Below are 24,135 nucleotides of genomic sequence, written 5' to 3'. Positions count from 1 at the left end.
AAGTGCCGGGTCCTGCACTTTGGCCACAACAACCCCACGCAGCGCTACAGGCTTGGGGAAGAGTGGCTGGAAAGCTGCCTGTCGAAAAAGGACCTGGGGGTGTTGGTCGACAGCCGGCTGACCATGAGCCGGCAGTGTGCCCAGGTGGCCAAGAAGGCCAATGGCATCCTGGCCTGTATCAGAACTAGTGTGGCCAGCAGGAGTAGGGAAGTGATCGTGCCCCTGTACTCGGCACTGGTGAGGCCGCACCTCGAATACTGTGTTCAGTTTTGGGCCCCTCACTACAAGAAGGACGTCGAGGTGCTGGAGTGTGTCTAGAGAAGGGCAACAAAGCTGGTGAAGGGTCTAGCGCACAAGCCTTCTGAGGAGCAGCTGAGGGAACTGGGGTTGTTTAGCTTGAAGAAAAGGAGGCTGAGGGGAGACCTTATCGTGCTCTACAACTACCTGAAAGGAGGTTGTAGCAAGGTGGGCATCAGTACCTTCTCCCAAGGAACAAGCAATAGGACAGGAGAAAATGGCCTCAAGTTGTGCCAGGGGAGGTTTAGATTGGATATTAGGAAAAATTTCCTCACCAAAAGGGTTGTCAAGCATTGGAGCAGGCTGCCCGGGGAAGTGGTTGAGTCACCATCCCTGGAGGTATTCAAAAGATTTGTAGATGTGGCGCTTAGGGACATGGTTTAGTGTTGGACTTAGCAGTGCTAGGTTAACAGTTGGACTTCATGATCTTAAAGGTCTTTTGCAACCTAAATGATTCTATGATTCTATGACTATCCAAATGAACAGCCCATTCCTAACCTTGTCTAAAACAAAAATAGCAGCAATTTCCCGCTCCATCTATATGCATCTATAATGGCTGTGCTTTACGGTTTATCACAATAATGGTTCAGTTGCAACCTCTACTAAGGAAGAGTTTAAATCACAGAAATTGAGATGGCATGCTATGGAGGGACTACTCTGTTCTTGTCTTTTCTCCTTACACTTTTTTCTTTAAGTCTCCAGTTTTGCAGACAGGACCCTGGCCTAGGGGGCTTTCAGTCCAGCATAGTATAGTTTCTCTGTCTTAATGTTCTTACAGAATAACTCCATCTCAATTCAAAACATTTTCAACCTTTTTAAAACCGGGAAAATTACTGGCAAAAAATCACAGCTGTTAGCATTAAAAATATAAATAAGTATAAAACATTGATAATACAACGTTGTTGTTTATTGACAGCTTGCCCCTGGCTCCCCCATTCAGAAGGCTGTGTGGGTTCAAAAAACAAGTTTTTTTGTTCTAGTCCTAAAATTATGAGATTTATTTGGCACTCTATTCGACCTGAAATAGTAACAAAGATTATGAAATTACACTTTACTGTGCTAATATTTATTTCACTTTAAACTTAACAATTACATTATTTTGCACAGACAACATTATTTGTTGCCTCATTTCCTCTTATGCATCATTTTGCAAAACCTCTCACAGATTGCATTCCGTGATGTGTTTTGACTGGCATGAAAATGAAATATTTTATAATCATACAGGGTGACACCAGTTCTCAATATTTTAACCAGTAGAATTACAAAACATCCAAATGGGCAGAAATCAGCGTATAACAAACACTTTGTAATAGTAACAGCAATAGTGGCAGCAAGTGATAAAGCAGAAACCACCCCTAAATAAGAAAATAAGCCATCACTGACCTTCCAAATACTGGGTTTAGCTGCTTGGGAATGTAGTTTTCCCTGTCTTTAATTTCTGTGTTGCCCAGTCTCAGCACAATGTAGGGATCTGACTTGCCATCTGGATCAGCTGGGCTGAGGTTAAATGCCTGTTAGGAAGAAAGACTGTGTCCTCAGGCAGCTTGCTTAAATGCAGCATGGTCACAACACAGGACCGTGGGTTTCCTGCCCAGCCCTGCGTGTTCTGGAAACGCAGGTGCTTTGCTTGCCTCATGTAATATAAAATTTGGCATTTAGCTTTGCAGGCTACTGGGAAAAGATGATCTGGGGCATAAGAGAGTTTGCAAAGGTGGAACAGATGTAAGTGCTGTTCCACCACTAAGATGGAAAAAGAGATGAGCAGGAGAGGCAACACTGAGGAAGAAGCTGGCTGCACAAGTGCATGTAGGATTCAGGAAAGGTTTCCCAAAAATATTGGTCCAGATCCTTGAACAGTGCAAAACAATTCTTCAGACTGGATTTACAAGATGGCTTGGAAGTCTTTATAATCAGGAAATAAAGCAATCTCTTTCTATTCTTCTCTTCTGTTTTGTTTGCCATTGTCTCTTTGCATGTCATTCTTCCCCTCTTAGATCACCTGCAACTCTCTTGTTTCTCTGAAATACCAGCTCCTTCTACCCCTTTTACTTCTCACATCGCGCTCTCTCATCATCTTGTCCTCTGTATTTCTACCTCTGTCTCCACACCATAACTTATTCACAACCTCTACCACTTTGATTACATGCAATTCACAGCCCTCAAAAAATATGCTCCCATTTCCCCCTTACTGAGGTTTTGTTTAAATGTGTGTCATTTTGAAACAACTCTACTGATTAAAACTAGCTGCATTTGCATAACGTGGCTGGAACAGGTTGTCCATACGATATTAGTTATGTCTCTAGCCCTTTCAGTTTGAACGAGTAAAGTGATTCTCTAGTCTTGCAATTTGTCATGAGGACTATGTAACATTTTCTACCCTGAACACCTATTCCTACAACATGAAAGATTGTCTGAAATATGGCAAAAAAAATTCTACCACATGGATAAGGAATTTCAGAAGCTTCACTGCAAAGACACTGGAGGTAAACTGCGTTGAAAAGAAACGTCCAAATTATTTCAAGGTTAAAAGAACTTCTGTCTACTTACTGCCACAATATAAACCCTGATGAGGACTTTGACGGAGTGGTTTGGTGGTATCCCTTGCAGGATGCGGGGCTGCCCTCTGTCCAGCAAGCTGCCATCCTCAGGACTTGGGTATATGCAGAATGAGCCCTGGTAATACACTGTCTTTTATCTCCCTCGAAAACAGATCAAGTGCAATATAAAAACAACCCTTTGAATGCAAACAAAACATCATTCATGCAGCCTGCGCTGCAGCACAGTACATATACACAACACATTTTGTGGTACCACTCAAAGGGAACACAGGCTTCAGTGCACTAAACATCATCTTTTAAAATGTCTTTGCTCTATAACATGGTACTATCATCACCTCTAGGTGATTGCAAGAAGTACTTGCATGTTCTTAGCTCTCTATTTTATTATTTAAAGGAGTAACACCTGCCGGTGTTCTAAATCTAGTTTTCTTAGTATTAATATTTTAAAAATAATATTTTGCCCTTAACTGTATATTTGCAAATTGATAATTCCACTGGGTTAGTTTCACAACAGTGTGACTGGAATCCAACTGTATTTTTGCAGCCACCATACAACTCATAAATCAATATTGACTCATGCTGCTGAGTAGCTCATACTGCCTGAAAGCAACTAGCAAGTCATTTGAACAGAAATTTGCATTGAAAATTGAGGTATCAATGAGTTTAATCAGTTTGTCTAAACTACAAAGTGCTTGAAATCCTACTAACATTATTCATGCTTTGAACTACGTTTTCAGATTGCCTAATGGTGCCCTGGATCAGGCTGTGCAATTGTTTCCAACTGGAGTAGCTGTAAGAGCCTCCATTTAAATTACTGAAAATTACATACAAGGTGCTGTAACTGATCATGCAGTAATACAGTTACAGTAGCAGAATTTGGACTACATAATATATCTGTTCTTCCCCTTCTGTGATTTAAAACTTTTTTGTAGTTCCTTGTTTCAAAACAACAGTGAACACCTGGTGCTGAATGCTGCTTTCATCTATCAGATAATGGGAAAGGAAAAATATGACACTACATCCAATAAAAGAGATAATTCTATTTACAACAGACTGTCAATGTCTTTTTCTTTCATCTTTGGTATACCTGAAAGATGCATGAAAACATAAAGTCTCTAAATTATTACCTATTTAATCAACATTAAAGCTCACCTTAAATTTTCCTATTATTCTGTCTTCAGAGTCAGCATGAACTTCATCATTAGATTTTCCTCTTACGAGCTGGAAAGTTTTCACCCAGTCCTCAAAGTTATTAAATTCACTCTCCAAGTCTCCTTCATAAATCTTTGAAAATAGGACAATGCTTATTCTTTGTGGTGCAGTGAATATATTTATAGCAACTTTTTTATTACAGGATGACTAGAAATCCATTTTGACTCAAAATACAGGTTTTAATAAAACCAAGGTTTTGCAAAAGTCCTTGAGAACAAAAAGTTAATTCCCTGCTTAAAACAGGAAGAGTTTTGTCCTTAATCAAAGTCCTTCCCAACTACTGGAATAGCATGTTAATGCAGCACGTAGAAGTGGCTCTAGAAGGGCCAGAATGAACATTTGTAAGCACTGGTGTGGGTGAAAAACAGTGTGGATGTGCTGCTCTTTGCTTCTGTTTGCTCTCTGCAATGTGCCTTTGATGCACTGACCCATTCTGTTATGTTAATGTGTCAGAACATGAGAGCAAAGCAAACGATAATAAAGTGCTGTGGGGACAGAGCTTTACGATAGGTAAAAAGACCAAATCATTTTTAAAAGGACGGGGTTTTTTTCAACACTCTTCCCATGTAATTTATGAAGTGTTATTCAGTGTGAAATAGAAGGGCCTAGACTAGTGCCATCTCTTAAAAAATGGAAACAGCAGTTTCAAATTCCCCTTTATTCAGCTACAGTCTAATCCAAGCAGTCCTAATCTTTTCAAACCTCTTCATCTCTCCAGTCATTTTGCATAACCTATATAGTTTTCTTTGAATTCCTTCTATTGTTACACAACCAAATCTAATGCGAGCTGAATGTTACCTCTCCATCAGGGAGGATGCACTAGCGATTGCAGCGAAGCTTTCCATACTCTTTTTTAAGTCATTCTTAATAGGCTGTAGTATTTCCAACATGAAACTTGGAAGTTCCAAATTCAGTGTTTTACAGGCGAACAACAAAACTGAGTTTTCACTTAAGTGTCTCTGGGTGTGTCTAAACTGGCAAATTGAAGGTCTAAGGCCAAGCGGGCCACATCTGCCCTATGAGACCCTGGTTTCCTCTGGGCCCCATGTGCTGATGTGCATTATCACTATCATTTTGTGTGTTTTATTAATGTTAAAGTGTCTGAAATAAATGTAAGGAGTGTTTGCTAAACTCCGCTGCTGATGTCAAGCTTTGGGGAGGCAGTGAATTAACAGCCTTACCTCTCAGCCTTACTTCTCTCTTACCTGCAGCGTTGCTAGGTTTGGAGTTTCTTTCTCTTTCCTTTTCAATGTCTTATCCTTCTTCTTTTTGTCTGGCTCCTTTTCTATGATCAGTGCGATGTGGTCAGAAGTCTGCTTATCTGCAGAGATTTCATGACATCATGTAGGTTTTAGTGAGCAAAGCACATCAAATGCTTCAGATAAGGATGCAAATTAAATTTTAGAAAGTTCCCCTCGCTCCTTCTCCATTCATTCTTCTACTGCCAAGCATAGGGTCCTCTCTTTTCCCACCGCTCCTCCCAGGCAGAGAGGTGGTATTTTATCCTCTTGGTGGCTAACAGTCTTCATTATGAGCTTGGTGGACCAAGTGTGATGGTGTCCTGTATCACTTCTTCCCTGCTGGCCATCTCCCAGAACACCCTTTTCCTTCCTCTCTGACTCTTCCCAGATACAAACTAACAGATTTTAAGAGCTTTCATGTAAAACTTAAGGCTTACTTAAAACTGGAAGCCGCTCTTTAGGCTGACTGGTACTTCAGATATCAGGTGATCCAAGTCCTTCTCTGCTCAAAGGTATCACAAAATAGAGTGTATCTCACCTTGTGAGAGCCTAGAAGTATGAGAAATGGGAGGAGGTATCTGACCAGCCTCAAGCCGGACTCCAAACACTGAGAGGGGACTTTCCAATAAAAAGAGGGCGAGCCCTTAAAAATGGCACTGAGATGGTTCAGTTCTTTGGCTGAAATCTGGATTTTGCATTCACTTTACTTTCATTTTTTTGAGTAGTTCATGTGTGTTTCATATCACTAAATATTTAGAAAAATATATATATGTATATAGTATATCAGTGCTGTCCTGTATGTATAATGCTTATCATCATAGGTGAAAATATGTAACAAAAACTATCAGAAGAGAATTTACAAGATCTGAAATCTGTGAAAAACATTATGCCACAACTGCCTGAATAGCATGTGGGTGGATGTCACAATGTCAAGTAAATTTCTAATTTTAAGTGAACATCACACCTTTGTAGAACATTTTCTATCTAAATATTTCCTCCATGTGGACAAGTGAGTTTCACTCAGAAACTGATCTCTGCCTCATCTCTCAGCAGCCCTGATGATCACTGAAACACCATCAGCTGCTATTTCCAGAATGGTACCATCTGACATTTAGGTCGTGTCTTCCATCCAGAGCAATCTCAACACCTCCTTTAAAATAGAAATCGCCTCAATCACTGGTGAAGTGCAGTCAGCTCTGGCATGGGAAGATGCCATAGGTTAATTCCGAATAGCAGCTCTGTGTAAACAGTAAACATTTGTTTTCTTTCCCAGTCTGCTCAAGCAGTCACATTTGTCCAAAAAAAAAAAATTTCTAGATCTCTGTTTGATTGTGGGAGGACCTGTTAAGCCATGGAGTATACATGTATGGAGACATATATACATACATACACACAGAGCCTATTTCTGGCCAATTCTTTTAGGTTCTTGTGCAAAAAATTTTCCACTAGAACCTGAGCTAGACACAAAACTTTTCAGCTATGGAAGTAACATACATGACTATGGAGTCTCCTAGCAGAAGCTGTTCCTGCATCATTGATCCTGAATTGGATTCAAAACTGAGAGACACTTCTTTTTCTGAACCTGTCACAAATGTAACCTAAGATTAGGATAATCTCCATCTTCTATCATTTAGGACTTTGACTTTGCAAATCTTTGTGCATGAGATTTGAATGACAGAAAACTCATGTTAACTCAACATTGCCTGTGAATTTTTGACCTACCCACCATCTGATCAGCTGCAGAGGAAAGAACCCAGTATATCAGCAGTACTCTGTTACCAGACATTAACTGTTGACAGTAAAATAGTAGAGAAGCGAAGTATTAGTAATACAAAATAATAGAAAAATGCAAATAATTTACTTACTGTCTTCAGGTTTTCCCTCACTGGACAAAATTCCTTTTGCCTTTCAAAAGAAAATGATGATGGACAAACTCATTATGAATGTAATACCAAAAAGGAATAATTCAGCAGTAAATGTACTTTTACAACATTGCTCATCCACGAGAGTTTCGGGCATGCTGGGTGACTTACCTTTTGCATTTTGAGCACAGAAGCATAGTATTTTGACCACCAGTCAATAACATTTTCAGCTGATTCATCTGCAATCGTTCTTTTTCTCCTCTTTGTTGACCGTTGGATGGATTTTTTCATATCCTACCAAAGCATGGGGAAAACACTGTTGTACTCTAGAACTGATTAAAACTAATCACCTCATGATAATAATATCATAATAATGATAATTGACTCATGACATCAGGCATGAACAGATGTATATGAAGAAAATTTCAACCTCCAAGAGCTAAATAAAATGCAATATGAATTAGTGTCTCTGTCTTTTATTCCAAGAAACCTCATCATGATCATCATATTATTAAAGCTATCTCTATATTGCCTACTGATGATGCCAAAACTTTGAACATTTGAGACATTGCAACAGGAGCAACCCATACAACAGGCAAATTACTCAGAGAAATAGGTAATGATATTTTAAGGGGTGCGGACATTCAGATACAAATTGGTTTCTCCCACTTAAGTCTGCAAGTATTTTAAGAACTCCCATTATTACTTTATTGCCTTTTGGAAGAAGGAAAAGTCCCTACAGTTGCTGCAGTTCAGCTGTTCTCTCCTTACAAAAAGCTAAAATCTGATCCTGAAGGTCACCTGTTCATGTGGCAAATCTTACTAACTTCATTCTTGCCTAAAGATTGGCCCTTGTTAAATAGAGTGTTTCATCCTACACCCTTACAGAGAGTTGTCAGCTTGGCTGGGGAGGCCGGAGCAAAGATAGATAATTGGGAATTATAGATAGATAAGTGGGAATGATAATTAATATAACAGAGATGGTTAAATTACGGGGTTCCTTTTAGGACTCTTTTCTTACTATACTTTGCTGTCATACACTAAAATTGTTCTGTACCAGATGAAAGATCCAGACTGGTGTCTGGATCTAGGGAACAAGACATGCCTGCAGTTTCTTTGACCTCCTAATTATGAAGGATGCTGGAAACATCTGACCACTGAAACATCAAAGGCTAAAGAAGCATGCTTTATGTAGCTGCAGAAACAGCTTCTGAAACGAAAGTCAGTCGTGCATCCTCTGCTTTTATTGTTGTTAATAAAAGAGTGATTGTGATGGCAGAAACTACAGAGAAAGGAGGAACATGTGCATCTGAACAAAAAATTATGTGTACAATCTAGAGCGTATACTGTACTGTAAACGTCATGCTGACCAGAATTGCCTTGTTTTTCTGTACTTTCCTATCTTCTTCTACCCACAGACTGACACCAGTTTCATACTTTGACTGTAAGATCTTTTGGAAACACTTTCTGCTCCATGTTTGTACAGCATCTAACACAAGGGGGCTTTCGTTCCTGCCTAAATGCCAGGGACACAGAAACAGTCATTCACAGTGAGAGTTTTGCAATTAAGTAGATCATTCAAGGCCAGAAAAAGCAAAAATCCTACTACTCCAGTAGTACTTTCCCATGAGATGACCACCTAGCACAAAAGGAAAAGAAAGAAGTATCTGTTAGTGGAAGTAATGAAATTATGTGGGGTCAAAGCTGCACTGCTAACCAGTTCTCTCAAGGGCCAGCAAGATAGCGTGGGTGTTAATATCAGGACCCAGAATCTCTAATCCTGAGATAAGTAAGAGATTACCATTTTATAAGGGAGAGTGAAAGTCTGCAAGACTGCAACAGAAAGTTAGCTGGCAGCTTCAGCTATACCCACCTTCTGTTTTCTGTCTTTCCCTGGTTCAGGGGCAGAGTGCTCTGGTTCAGGGCCAGGAAGTGTTGCAAGATATGGGTCTGGCTCTACCACTGCACATTTACCCTGCTCCACCTCAGCATAGATGTGATCAGCTAAAAATGGTTCTTCTTGGGATAACTCAGCAGCCTGGGATGACTCAGGTGAAGCTGAAATTGAAACTTTGCAAGTTAGGTAAGATTTTGCCAGAAATGCTATAATCACATTTGGTGATCACCAAATGGTCATATCATTAAGGGTTTGACCCTACACTGAACACAATGAAGCATATCTTCTGAGTATGTGCCTAGTGTTAAGCCTCTGAGTAGGTCCTTTGTCTTTTTATTTGGGGTCAGGATTGGAAATTTACCTTTCTCAATTTCTACAATGTCTAGTCTGTTTGGTGTAGCTTGAGGACCCAACTGGGTCTTACATAGGAATTGCTTAAGGCAATTGATGGTGTGCGTTCCAACAAGAGTACTCCTCCCAAACGCTCTCCAGTCGACCACGCAGATGCTTAGTGGTGGATGCAAGAGTTCATTTTCAGGCAGCTCCTAATGAAGGAGGACAGACAGCAGCATGAGAATTGCTAGAGAATATAGAACGTGTATAGAATATTTGTTGTGCACAGCAATGAGGCTTTTACTCTTCCCTCCCTTCTCCTCCTCAGCTATTAACATACTCAAAATGCAAAATGCATACAGCATAGGCAATATAGTTCTGTCCACAGTTTTCTGCAAATTCTGGAGAAAGCCTTGTCCTTAAGAATACAGAGTGGAGCATACAGATTGTGCTACTGAGTTGAGTCCCATGCTGTCATATACAAGCAACTCTTGTTAGAATAAACTAGAAGAATCAGGAACGTTCAGAAGGAATGAATGCTGTGTTGGAAGTTGTGAGTCTTAATGCCACTGCCACTTTGTTGAAGGCTTTTAACCCTATCTGCCTCAGTTTATCCAACCGTGAGATGTGGACACTGGGTGGTTACATGCCTTATAGGATGAATTACAAAAGGGAAAACAGCTCTTTGGACATGTGACATACAATGGAAGCTAAAAATACTGTAACAACTGTACTTCAGCATCCAGGTTAGTGTTTTGATATCCTTTTGTCTTATAAATAAACAACTTCTCTCTTGCTGCTAGCAACTAGAGAAAATAGAACAGATTTTTTTATTTTTTTTTATGCTGACCTTTGTCCACTGAAAGTATCATCTCTTATAATCCAGCCAACAGATGATAATTAAATTTCAGGTCCATAACAGCAAGTGTTACAATATGAAAAGTTCCAGAGCTCATGAGCCAGAAATGATCAATCCCCTTAATAGCCCAGTAACACATGAAGGAAAATTAAAAGAATTGAAAGAAAATAAAGGAAACTGAGCACTACCCTGCAAAATGGGAAAGGAGAAGGAAAAAGTACTAAAAATATCCCTGTTATCTGCCAACAAGTTCCAACCTATCAGTAAAAATCTGACTGCAACATATTTCCTTCTCTATTTGAGACATAACATGAGGAACATCATCTTCTTTTATCATACAGTTGTAGCAGAAGTCTTTTAAAGCATCTTAAAATAAGTAGTTTTTGCATAAGAACTGATGTCCCTTAGTATTTAATCAAGACACAGAGGAAATTATTTGACAAGAAAGGAAGGAAATTAGTAATTAACACCTTGCCTAACCAGAGAATGGACAGGCAAGGAGCAGCATGCTGTACGCACCACTTCAAACCAGTCTGCAAGGCCACTGAAATTGGGATTTTTCTTGTAGCTCTGGATGACGGAGGATTTCACTCCTTTCCCTGCACATTCGATGAGAACCTGGGGGCGATCTACAGAAAGGAGCTGGACTTTCTTCAGCTCTCGAACACCCCAGAACAGGACCTGTGGTGGGTGGGCAGAGAGAGAAACATCGGTAGCCTGCAGAGACCCTTCAGTCTGGAGGAAGCCACTGCTGGGATCCTATCACCTGGTGTCCCTTTGGGAATGCAAGAAAAAACCAAACAACTTAAATCTGATATCCAATAACCATCAGGATTATGGTGGAAGTTAAAGCAATTGATAATGTCCACCTGTTATCAAGAAGTTATTGCCAACAGCAAGCCACAATAATCACATTTGCAAAAGTTGTCTTTTCATCAGGGCAAGGGGACTATCCATCTGAACAGCAGGGGCTTGGTTTGTTTAAAGTGTCAGAGCTGTTGAAGGAGCAAACAAATCCCATATGAGCAGAGGTGATTAATAGAGGTTTGCAGCTTAGCTATCCCTCAGGTCTGCAATGGATGGTGGAGGTCTCCAAGCAGCTTTCCTTCAAAGGACCATGCTCCTGGTCTGGAGGATGAGGAGGAGGCAGGGTCTGTAAAATAGGGGTCTGCAAATGGGACTTTATACAGAACATGCTGGGGGGGCCCGAAAAGGAGTGCTGGGGCAGCGAGGGATGGTTATGTTACCGCTGGTGAGAGAAGTCATGAGTCTCATGAACCTGAAATGAAGACTGGAACTGAAAACAGCACAAAGCAATCCTACTGTAGAGGCAGTGGGAAGGCCTTCATAGCACAATACTTAGAGGAACACCTAAGTTTAAGGATTTGAGTTGTCCCTTTAGCATTAGCAGAGTAGTTCATGGGCTTATTTACCTTGCAATGTTGGGTGTAAAAAAACCTGCTAACAAAAACTCTTTCCTATGTACAGAGAACAAGAGTTTAACTAAATGATACAGCAGAGCTGAGAACTCTTCTTTCCTTTTCAGCAGCTCAGTTGCATCCTGAACGAGTATTTCTTGGGAAGGGCCACGAGGTTACACAAGCAGGGTCTGACTTGGCACAGCAAAATGGGCAAATAAACAGCTGGTAAGAAGGCTGCAGGATGAGTGACAGGGAGTGGTGAAGCTGGGCAGCATCCAGGCATCACTCTAACATGAAAAGCAGCCACATTTCCCTGCTTTCTCACATAAGGGGACTTTGGGCCCAAATGGTGCAAGAGAGGAGGGGAGAGAAGGTGCAGACATTTGTATACAGGCAGGTGACATTACCTTGTTGAAGTTTGGGACCCAGAAAAAGCCTGGGAGGTGACTGATGCAGAACTTCACCTCCAGTGAGGTCAGCTGCAAGGGAAAGCTCTCCATCTCCTGCAGACACTTCCCTGGGCTGCACACAGTGCAGGTCCATCAGCCACTCTCTGTCATGGGAGCAGTCCTGTCCTGGCACACCAGGACTAAGATGTAGACTTTGCTGGCCTCAGGTGGAAGCACTGCCTCGCATTCCCAGCCTCAGACAATCAATTTGATCTGAGCTTACCACATTTATTTTGGGATCCATATGCTATTTTTACATGATTCCTATTGGTCAGGATTTTAAAACCATCATCCCTTACTGTTACGGTTCAGTAAGAGAATAATAGAAGCTGAGATTTGGAAACAGAAATATTCCAAGTAACTCACCTCCACTCTGTACTTGCTTAAAACAGGTCGGATGTTGGCTGGGACTGGGTAAATCTGGCCAACATCTGGTGGATCCAGTGGAGGAAGTCTGTCTGGATCTGACTCAGGAATCTGAAAAATTAAGCAGTCATAACTCAGGCTGTTTTTTTGAAGAATAAAACCAGTATCAGAAGTATCTGTGAATGGTACATAGAACACAACAATTTAATGCAGTTTTGTAAGACACATTACAGAGCAGACAGATTGTACTGTGAGAGAAATGTGACCTGGATTGCTATCTGTCCTGCTGTGATGCTAAAACACTTGGCAGGAAGAGTATTCAATAGATTGGTCTTATGCGCCTTTCTGAAAAAAAGTTTCCTTTGTCCTAGCAGGACATAGTCTGCCCTAAAGACATGCGTGTACTGAAGCATGGTAATTCTATTTACTAAAAATGGAAAGCATAGTAGTTCTATTTAATGAAAATCCTGTGCAAAATTGCTTAAAAGATTTTCACAAGAAAATTCTAGATATGATTTTAGTTAAAAAAGGCTGGTGAACAGACAGTACACATGAGCTAAACCACACATTTGCCAGACAGACATAATGCTCTTCAGCCACTATGGAATAGCGGTCCTGCATTATTGCATGCTGTCAGCATTTGAGAACTTGCAAATCGCAGCTCCAGTGTTAGGGCTGGGTCTTCTCTGTGCAACAACTAAAATCTTGCGGCAGGCAGCACTTACGTTCTTTGCATGTGATTGCACATAAGCCTGCCCCACGCTCAGGAGCTTATTTGGGCGTACATGACGGCCCTGTGCCAGGCGGGTGGGAGGAGGGCATGCTCCACCGCAGCTCTGAGGCTTGACCATCTCTTTGCCTCTTGCCGTGCTCCAGGCTCTGCTGCCTGTTTGGTCACCTTCTGTGGGAAAGCTCCCTGGCTTCATTTCCCAATCCCTTCCTAATTTTCAACAGTGTATTTATGACCTTCTCAGTCCATGCAGGGCAGGTCTGAAGCCTGGCCTGATTTAGCAAATTTCTACATAAAATAGTTGAAGCCAGCACCTGATGATCAGTCCTACCAGAAGCTCAGGCTGTGATAGCAGAGAACAGTAGGAACACGGGTTTCACAGGTGAGCTAACAACTTACAGACAGAGCTCTCCTCGGCTTTCACATGAAGTACGATACCTAAAGCGTACTGTACGTATGGCTTCTGGGAAAAAGAAGCACAACTTCTGGAGTGCTTCACCATTCCTAAGCTAACTTGTCACCGTTGAAAGGTGAAGCAGCTGAGATACAGCTCTCAAAGGACATGTAAAGTTGAAGTTTTCTGCTTCTTTTAACTAGGCCATCTGTCTGTTATCTGCAGCTATGTACAGTTAAGTGGGAGTTTAATTAGCATAAGGGAGAAAGGATGTGTCCCTAGTACCTTGTAGGTGAAGGAAGAGATGGGTGGAAAACGTATCTTCTAGCATAGCACCTGCAGCATATGTGAGTATTAGCATAATTAACAACAATAATTCACATACACATGTTTACTGCCTTTATCAGTAAAAATCCAAAGCAATTAATTCAATAGATTTCATGGAACTTGAGGCCAGAGATCTAGGTCTAGTTTTGTTGTTCCCCAATATATCTGCTTTCTATCAGCCACCTCTGTGATGCTGTTTAAAAAGCCAAACAGAAACACACAACTTTGTGAACAATACCTGCCTGTCTAGAAATACACCTGTTTAGCTTTAATTATATTCAGAACTTCCAACTCTATATTTACCGACATTAAATGTCTCAAAAATTTACCCCATAATAGATTAACTGGTACTTTAAAACAAGAGGCAGAGACCACCTGAACCAGATCGCATACCAGGTGTCATGTCCCTGCACACAGTTCACATCTCAAGATATCCACTTTCACTGCATTATCTGACATGTGTACTGACGAAAGGTGATCAAGAAAAATATGGTAATCTGCATGATACAGTGACTTATACATATGTAATTTCTAAACTGCACCTTTTTTTTTTTTACTAGAACATATATAGCTATTTATGTATCCTCTTACAGCTGTGAGAAGGGATTAATTCCCAAGGACATGGCTTAGGAGAGGACGGCTGGCGAGATCTCACATTTGAGGACAGAACTGCCTCGTAAAGAGTTTATTAAACTTCACTCCAGGACTGCAAAACCTAAGACTGATATCAAATCAAGATTCCCTGGATCTTCACTTTTGTTCTTTTTAAGTATTGCAGTTAACTGAACAGTTGTCCAATATATTGCAAGGTCCCCGGTTTTCCAAGATCTAACAACCACTAGTGGAGTTGAGAGCGTTTCTGTATTACACAGTGAAAGTCTCTTAATTTCAGTGAAATTAGCTTAGTATAACTCACAAAGGACTTTGTTTCATGGCCACAGTGAAACTGCACAAAACAAGAGGTGAAGAATGATCTAGCACTCAAATGACAGTAGAGGAAAATACCCACAAGGTGTGTTTACAAGGGGATTTTGCTCTTTTGATTAAAAAAAAAATCAGTAAATCCTGAGCGCACTTTGAACAAAATCAAGACTCCTAGTATTCATTAGTCTGTATTTTTTGAGCCTACTATTTTTCTAAATGCCAGGATGCTTTGTTATAAGAATAATTTTATTCCTCCAGCAAGACCCAGCATAATAGCATTCATTTTGAGAAAGGAGCATTCACTTCTTACACAGCACTTCTTCAGCTGAACTGAACAGTACCTGCAGATCAGAGTTATTAAGCATGGTATGTCACGGGAAAGATTATGGGCTCAGAATGAGAATAAATTAATGATGAGAGATTTTTGTTTCCATCCTCACACAGAGCATCATCAGGAATCCCCTGATGTTGGAAGGAGCCACCGATACATCAGCTCTGGGAGTGCTTTGAAGCCTGGCAGATGTTTATATATATCTTTTCCTGAACATTTCTTTAATGTCCATATTGCTATTATCTGCCATGTAAGATGCTCTAGAGTGTTATCACTGAGAAGAATAATACAGAGTGTGAAAATAAGGAGTCCAGGGTCTTTACTTACAGTTCTTGTCAAGTCTCTAAAGAAGTCTTAGGGGTATGTTTGGATATATACCAGAAGCAGTGCTGCTTCCCTTTTCCCAAAAGATGGGAAAACAAAATACAATGTTCTCTTTGTTCACCAGCAAGTGGATTTCAATAAAAAATGGGAAAATCATGGCTAAGGTACTAGACTTCATCCCTAGGTACCCACCATAATGAGGAAATGTTCCACATGGTGTGATATTTCAAGCTTTCACCAAGAACGTAATTAGCCCATCATGCTTAAAAGCCAGTTTTATCTTGGGAATATCTGTAAAACATGTCACGGGGTTCCACGTTTTTCCCATTTCAGATTTCAGAATAAGCTGCTGTAGGTTTTCAGCAGAGAGAAGTTTCCTCTAACTGGTGGCTTTGCGAATTCCACTGAAAGTCACTGAAATCCCAGGCACGATACACCCCACTCATCTGCCGGGCTAGCCCCAGAGGTAAGCTGAATTTGCCTTTTGTCTCACAGCTGCAACATTTCTCTTAATATGTTATGGGTATCTGAAAACTCAGTCTCCCTAATCCAACCCTTATTATTCACCGCTTCCTTTTCCTAAGAGTGAAAGCAGTATTGAGAGCTCTGAGGTTGCCAAAGTCAGGGCCATGTGCTACTCCAAAGAGCAGGTCATTGCAATGGCAGTGGGATTTTCATAGTTGTTTCTCAGGCCAGAGCCCAATTTAAGGCAGGGCAAGTGACGGGCAAATGACACTCAGAGCATACGAGGGGCTGGTGGTGGTGTGTGCATGAACAGTGGCCCCTGGCAGCGTAGAGGCAGTGGCAGAGATTGCATGGGGACTATAAGGTCCGACAGCAGAATGATCTTGCTCCAGTTGCAATTCCCATTAATTCAAGAGGGTGATGGGCCTTGATGCCATGGCTGCTTTTGCGATCCCAGGGTGTAAAAGTGTAACGGTCGAGAAAGTCTAGTTTACCTCCAGAAGCTCAAATGTAGCAAGAAGGTCTCCTCCTGAAAGATTTCCACAATACACTGGGTGGTAAGAAAGTTTAGGTGGTTCATAGTTTTGATCAGCAAGTCTCACCACAGGGGCAGCCACTGTAGACCCAATATATTCTGCCTTACCCTAAACAAAGGAGAATAGAGGTGTCAAATGCATTTGAATTTCACAGCTGTCATAGGAGCCAAGATGATGCAGAGTTTAGTATTTGTGAAAAAAAACTTATTCTGAAGGAAAGAGCAAGGTAAAATGCAAGGCAGCTATGAAAATGGAATAGCTGAGTACTTACTGCCTCTTCAGAGCATCCAAAGTTTCTCAGCTCTATGCTCAGTCAGTGAGACTGTGTCAGAGTTTGCATGATCAGAGATAAATCTGTGTCTCCCCAGACTTAGATACAATATTTACAGTTATGTGCAAGGGAGGTGGGGGCAAGATGCTTCTGATTTCTGTAAGCCAGTCTTTGGGAGCAAGATTCACTTGGGAAAAAACAAGGCCACAGCTTTGCAAGGACATAAAGTGAGTCTCAGGGCTGTTTTCAGATGTTAAACTGCAAACCACTGTAACACTGTGCTCCATTCAGCAAGGTCATCCATTTAATGCCTATTCAGTGACACAGCTTTGCTTTCACACTGGCAGTAAGACATAAGAGCCCAGGTTTTTACTAAGGATTTTGAGTTTACCACTGCATCATCGTCATACAGCTCGATGACGATCTCTGGTGGGAACTGAGCGATCTCCTTTCTGTTGCCATGAAGCACAATGCTGCTGAAGAGCAGCATCTGGTTCCAGGTGGGGGATAACGTCTGAGAAATGATCTAATGAAAGAGAGGAAATGTTTAATGAGCTATGAACTGATTTGTTGGGAGTCCTTCAGCAGGGCGTGCTGATCTGCTGGTGCCATCCTTTCCCACAGCCTGAACAATTCCTTGTCTGAGACACCACATTTTTCAGCAGCTATTCCCAGGCAGAACCATATGATTCTTTTGCCTTGAGGCCTGTATCTCCAGTTTCTCCGTTTCCCTGTTTGCCTCACAGAGCCCTCACAGACATATCAATACATGACCACCAGTCTGTGTGTACAAAGCTCAGTATTAAATTTAGAGGAAAGCTGTTGGTTTAGAAAAGCAGGTGCATGTCCAATGCTGTTAAAATAAGGCCTTTGCCCTAAACTGAGGCCAGTTTTCACTTCTCCAGGGTACATTTTTTCAATCTTGTTTTTACTTCAGTGTAATGACACATAACACTTTATGGGAAAAAAAAAATATATTTTTATGAATTACTCATAATAAATCAAAAGTTTTTAATTTATTGTAATTTGACTTATGTGAATGCTTATGGCATTTCATCATAGACAATGTTTTAACTGTCTTGGCAGGAAATATATTTAATAAAGATAACATTTAAAGAGGAAAAATATGCCAACTGCAAAATGACTCATAATCTGCTATCATTCTTTCGAATGGAAATAAGGCTCTTGACTACAGTTTATTGGCACTTGGCTGACAGTGTTCTAAAAACATGCAAGTTATTGGCTGCAATATTTTATTCAGGCAGTGTATTCACTTAACACTTCTGTGCCTATAAAATCCTATTTTTCCTGGGCCAAATTCTACTTTCCTGAATCTGGTGCATCTAAGCACTAACTTCATTGGCTTCATTCAGCAACTTCTATTAAAAGTTAAAATCACATTACAGGAAAAAATTAGTTCGTATTCTTGAGGCAAAAGCAGCACAAACAGGTGCCTACAACTCAGAGCAGAGAAAGGTTTTTGCTTCTCGCTCCCTTTGACACGTACTACAGAACTTGCTTCATAAGAGAAGAAGATGTCAGAGGAATTTTAGAATTAATTCAACTAAAACAGTCTTCTGTGGAGTTTTTGGGGGGAGAGGCTGGATGGGGGGTTAAATACTTTTTCTGAAACAAGACCATATTTGGCCCAGCAAATTCTGCTTGTGGCATGGGTTTCAGAACCCCTGGCCCCATTTTAACTCCAGGGTAGCTGTAGAGGGCTCAGGACTTCTGAAAGTCAGTCTTCATGTCCTGTGAGGGACCATCCTCCTGCTCATTTGCCAGGGCTATAGTTCAACCCTTCTTGCTGGAGCTCTGTAGAAGTTCCTCCTTCTCTCTAGAGGCTCCATCAAATGCCCACAGGAGATCATTTGCCCCCTGGAGATGCCTGAGGGAGATGTGAGACCACTCCCTATGGGCACATTTTTGCAGCATTTAAGTGGTGCAGAAAGTCTCACACCTCTGTTTTCAGCTCATTTCAACTTTGCCACTCTAAAACCACCAGTGTGCTTTGTTGAATTCCATCGCAAAGAGCCATGCTGGCTCACATGGCTACAGAAGCCATATAAAGGTCTTCACTCTCTGCTCAATTATTGCATGCATGGACTATAGGAAAAGAGAACCGCGGGGGTTCATCCTCATACCAAGCAATGACAACAGCCCAAACTTAAAACATATAGAAAAAGATGTAGAGAAAGGTAATTCACTTGCTACAAAGTCCCAGTAGCCCCAGACAATCTGACATCTGAGCTAAAATAAACTAGTACTACTGTAATTCATGTTAGAGTAGTGGGTTACACCTAAACTTTTGCCTTGCTTGCAGTGGACTGTCAGGAGTTGCCCTTTTAACAGCAGGCATCTAACTTTTCCTGCTAGGTACCTCATTGCAAAACCAAGATTTTTCCTTTTCATGGCTTAATTGGAAAAAAAAATGTGCTTTCACTTACTGAAAGAAACTTTGGAACTTACCTTCGTGGTCTGGCAGTGTGATGTGAAAGTAACTTTTGCAAAAGGATCGGAAAGTCCAGTGCTGTCGGCTGCAATGAGCCCCCTCGCCTGATACATGTGTGCTCTCAGCTGGAAGAGGTGTGGGGCTACGTCATTGCAAAGAAAACAGTAATGTCAGCTTCATGGAAATGATGCAGCACATAGGTAGGAAGGAAGATTCATCACCTGCTGTCCAACCAGGATCTGACAAGGTCTCAACACCTGAGACACTCAGAAGCTGTGTAAGACTTCTGTATTCACTTAAAATCAAAGTCTGATGTAAGTCTCTACTGCCAGGTTGTTAACTGCCAGTTTTTATCTCTCATCGCTGATTTATCTACTAGGTGTTCAACACGGTAGCTTCTTCAGGAGAACTGAAGGATGCTTCCTCATTATGAGGAGACAGACCCATGGGACAGGGAACAGAAATTGCAAGCAAACAGGTCCTTTCTTTCCCTGACATCTGCAAAGTGTCAGTGGCAGGACTGATGACTTGGCAATGAAACCAGCCTTTTCTGATTAAAAGATGCTAAGCCATGATCATCTTAGAACAGTTACTTCAAACAGAGGTTGTGCCACCCTCTGAATTAGAGCTTTTGGGGCCACGTCTCTTAATAGCTAATATGGTGAAGAAACAGTGCCTTACTTTTATACAGCAGGCAGGCAGGTGAGGGCACCACACTGTGCCCTGAGTTGGTGTTAAATGGTAATTCAGTCTCATATCCTACAGGCAAATTCTCCATGATGCTGTGGGCATAGCTGGCAGCTCCAAGCCATAGGTAGATGTCCACCTTTGCCTGCACAGTCCAGCCCAGCGGGCGCTTGCCTGGTAACTGAAGAAAAAAATCCACCCATCACCAACAAGAGAGAGGGATGGCTGGATGCTGAGTCCTACCAAACCACAGTAAAACAAAGGAGCGTTCACTGAGCTGACATACTGATAAATGGCATTTCTCCACAGTGAGTGGCCCTGAGACTCATTTAGCACAAGGAACTTCTGTGATTCTTAAGGAAGAAATTAGTAGTTTGCTCGGTTGAAAGTCTATGTAAATGGCATACTGCCTACTATGCAGAGGTTTGTGCAGGCTACCTAATAGGTGCAAGCATATCAGTGCTAGCTGATACCCTACTTTTCCCAGACTTCAGCCCACTTTTCATTTCATGCAGTTTTGATGGTCTCCAATAGTTAGTCCCATATATTACTAAAAATATTACTCCATTGGGCAGGTCAGAAAACATATTCCAGTATAAAACCTTACTAGTCTTGACAAAAAATACTATTATTTCCTTCCTCTCCCTTCCCACTTCATCTAGCTCTGCTAAGCTCAGTATTTAGTATTACCTGTTCCTAAGGTAATTCTTGATATTGAAGTGGCTGGAGAATTAATTATGGTATTTTTTTGTTCACGTAGGCAAATAGTACTGTTCTTAACAAGTACCTATGGCAACTATCAAGAGCTTAGATATTTCTATCTGCTCTTTAGCTGTGCTTTATGGCAGTGCTCCCAGCAGCTCCCATTGAAAAAACACTAAAAAGTCATTATATTAAGTTACTATTGTCCTGTGTGCTTGGACTTTTCCTGATGGCCATAGTAACAATTACACTGCATAATATTCCACTGCTAGGTACTACCAGTCACACTGCCTTTGTAGGAGCATATCCACTAAGACTTTCCTTCAAGATGAATAATCCCATAACAATATTTTGGACATATATTGCACAAACCTAGGCACATTTTAAATAGCAAGCATAAATAATTGCTGTATTACCTCTGAATACCTAAGTTTCCTTGCTATCTGAGCTGCTGCGTGCTGATCTCTTACCGGTCTCCTCCTGGATTTTCATGTGCTGCATTCTGATGCCTTTGCTAGCAAAGAGGCTGTACCTCTTCTATCTGTTTATGTATACAGCTATAGATAAACAATGCTATATACTTGCCTAACAAGTAGTGAGAGAATTAATTACTCATACACCAAAAGCCTGGAAATAATACAGTACTTAAAGAAAGACAAGCACAAATGTAAGAAGCAAACATTAATAGATGGCACATATAAACATGTACACATTTTTAGTACATTACAAAGATGAGCCTGTAAAATACAATCCCTGGAAGAAATTTTAATACCAAATGCTCCCCAGGCATTACCTGTGTTTGCAGCGCACCCCAGACTTACTTTCAGGAAATGGGTTTTAATCTTCCCACAGTCCTTGCCTCTCTGCTCTTTCGCTGGGGAATAGAGTATGTTTTTTGCTGGAACTCTTGCATACGCAACTCTCTTGTTGCTGCTGAGCATCCAGATGAACACATCAGGCACCGTATTCTGCGGCTGTTAAATGACCAGGAATATTGAACTAAAACTGAATTCTTTCTATGAGCCATCACCATTATTTTTTGTTAAAACACTCTCTACCAAGAGCTGATTCCCTCACGGCTCCTGTCGAGTGGCAGATGTGCACCTGGACTAAAAGAGGCTGTCACTCCATGCTTTGCAGTTCAAACCTCCATTCATAAGCACAGCTGAAGGTAAAGAGTTTTGTAGAGTGATTAAGGAGCACCCACTCTATAAATCATTTCAGGAGAAACTAAAACTAAAAATCTGGGTACGACTTTGTCTCAGGAAATAACTTACCCACAAACTGTGTAAGCTGAAAGTACCTACCATGGAAATACTAGCAACCTCATCTATACCAGCAAACCAAAAAGGACCAGGGCCAAACTCAAGCACTAGCATATGATCATCAATTCTGCTTGTGAGGATGCTCCATGACATCGCCTTGCCCTGTCCCAAATAACATTTCCCCAAGTAAAGCCTAAGCATGGTTCAAAGCAAAGACCAGCCCTGGGCTATTCCCAGGAGGCACTGTGAGCAAGGTCACTCTGTTTTGAGAAGGAAGAGACTTTGGGCGTAGGCTGCAAACCATGCCAGGCTGTGGCACTTGCTCTCTGAGCCAGGGAATAACCATGGCCCTGTTTGTTTAGTTTGCTAGCACAGACAGCTCTCAGAGGCACAGCACTCCACTGGCTGGATTTTGGCCTGACCAGATATGTCCGTTCTTTTGTTATTCTCAGGCTTAATAGCGTGTCTAAGCAGTGTCTGCACAGTGAAGTATAGTACAGAGACCCCAGAGCTCATACCAGTCCAAACCACTACGTCCATACAAGTGGAGACATGAACTCAGATCAGAAAGCAGTCTGTCTCCAAACCACCAGGGCACATATGGGATGACCTTATTTTAAAAAAAAAGAAAGAAAAATCTCTCCGTACCACATCCTCTCCATACCACATAGCCCAGTGTTTCCTACCCCAGTCTGTTAACAGCTCCATTTAATGCAAAACAGGATTGGGTCCAGATATCTGAAGGAGAACTCTTTGGATAACCAGGCCAGGAGTTATTATTCACATGGGATTACAAAAATCAAAGTCAAGCCCTGGATCTTAAATTGATCTGAATTTCTGTGTGGATTACCTCATCAGCCAAGAATTGAATTTTATCTATAAAGCTCTGAGTCTCACGCATCATTTCATCCAGTGGCATCTTTTTCTGTTGCTGAACAATTCCCTTGGCATCACTGGACATTGCTTCCTGCAGTCAGGAAAGACAATATGTATTTTTTATGCATTATCAAGTATTTTGAACTGGACAAAGAAGGAGAAAACAGTCTTTGATTCAAGTTGAAAAGAGAAGATGGAGACACTTGGTTCAAGGTAACAATTACCTTCTTTGTCACAACAGAAAGTGATCAACTCTTTGGAGCTGAATAACATAAAATGTGAATGTCCCCCATTTTCCCTTTGTTTGTATGTATACTGCACGTATGGAAGTCCCAAGAGACATGTGATTACCACCTAGAATTATTTGGCCTTGGTCCTGACAGAAGTCATGACCAAATTCTGTGCTACAAACAGTAAATAAAGCTAATAAACATTCAGACGCCCTCCACCCAGTTTGGTTTCTTCTCACTGGTTCCCTGGAGGAGGTGACAAGGTCTAAGAGTATCAAATGCCAGACTTTACTAGTCTTGAAGTTCAGCCCCACCACAGTAATTAAATGCCTAACAGCAGTGTTAATTTGGTGTTTTTCCACTGAACTCAGCATCATCCCATTTTAAGATGCATGGAAAAGAAAAATCAGCTCATTATAATGTCTTATTTGCATTTAAAAACAACGTTCTGAATTATTTTAGGGTGTCTTACAACTCTTTAATAAGCACAGTGGGGTTTACTAAAAAAAAATGCTCTTGGATACTATATTCATATTAATTACAAAGCATTCCAGTGTGGTGAAATCAAATAGAAATTAAAATGTATACAACCAGCGTGCTTTCAGTTAACATCATTGCATCAATTCTTAAAGGAAAAACCACACATACCAGCTCTTGCTTGAACAGCATGAGTCTCTTTTTGTCCAAAGCAGTGTAGTTCAACCCTTTGGGCTTCTTTTCAGCAATGGTAATGAAGGCCCTAGGACACAAGAATAACAGGTTCTTTAAATGTGTTGTTTTTTAAATGTGAGCTGCTAAAGTACATTGGAATGAAATGTGCTCTCTCTGCTGCAGTACATGAACCGGAAGACAGAGATGCTGAAATTCTCTAAAATAAATATTGAGCACCTATAAAATTCAAAGAATAGAATCCAAAAACTCTTCACCACATTTCACAGAAACAGGGTTAATATCTAGAAAATAGGGTTTATATGTATTTTGAGCCAAATCATGGCATCTGACACAGAGCCTGCTGGGTGATTTATCCCAGCATGTGGAATCCTTTGTTTTTATCTTAACCTCATCCTTTTTTACAGTATGTCTGTCACACACTTTATTAAATCTTACTGTTGTGGTTTAACCTCAG

General features: G+C 41.0%; 1 protein-coding gene across 1 annotated transcript in view; it reads right to left on the bottom strand.

The window, feature by feature from the left end:
• The window catches only part of FER1L6 (fer-1-like family member 6), a 72,702-nt gene that overhangs the window by 16,747 nt on the left and 31,820 nt on the right, over positions 1-24,135 (bottom strand). The window contains exons 15-31 of the mRNA XM_009323374.1: positions 23,658-23,748; positions 22,754-22,870; positions 21,460-21,612; positions 19,931-20,117; positions 19,267-19,391; positions 17,189-17,323; positions 16,485-16,634; positions 12,496-12,606; positions 10,779-10,940; positions 9,429-9,612; positions 9,044-9,228; positions 7,338-7,464; positions 5,653-5,688; positions 5,273-5,388; positions 4,008-4,139; positions 2,845-2,970; positions 1,681-1,808 (exon numbers count right to left, since the gene is read on the bottom strand). Of these exons, the coding sequence (XP_009321649.1) occupies positions 1,681-1,808; positions 2,845-2,970; positions 4,008-4,139; positions 5,273-5,388; positions 5,653-5,688; positions 7,338-7,464; positions 9,044-9,228; positions 9,429-9,612; positions 10,779-10,940; positions 12,496-12,606; positions 16,485-16,634; positions 17,189-17,323; positions 19,267-19,391; positions 19,931-20,117; positions 21,460-21,612; positions 22,754-22,870; positions 23,658-23,748 (2,265 nt within the window). The remainder of the gene's footprint in view (positions 1-1,680; positions 1,809-2,844; positions 2,971-4,007; positions 4,140-5,272; positions 5,389-5,652; positions 5,689-7,337; positions 7,465-9,043; positions 9,229-9,428; positions 9,613-10,778; positions 10,941-12,495; positions 12,607-16,484; positions 16,635-17,188; positions 17,324-19,266; positions 19,392-19,930; positions 20,118-21,459; positions 21,613-22,753; positions 22,871-23,657; positions 23,749-24,135) is intronic.

Source organism: Pygoscelis adeliae, unplaced genomic scaffold, assembly GCF_000699105.1.
Source record: "Pygoscelis adeliae isolate BGI_AS28 unplaced genomic scaffold, ASM69910v1 Scaffold103, whole genome shotgun sequence".
NCBI lineage: Eukaryota > Metazoa > Chordata > Aves > Sphenisciformes > Spheniscidae > Pygoscelis > Pygoscelis adeliae.
The sequence above is the reverse complement of the archived record's forward strand: the minus strand, read 5'-3'. Positions and strand labels throughout refer to the sequence as shown.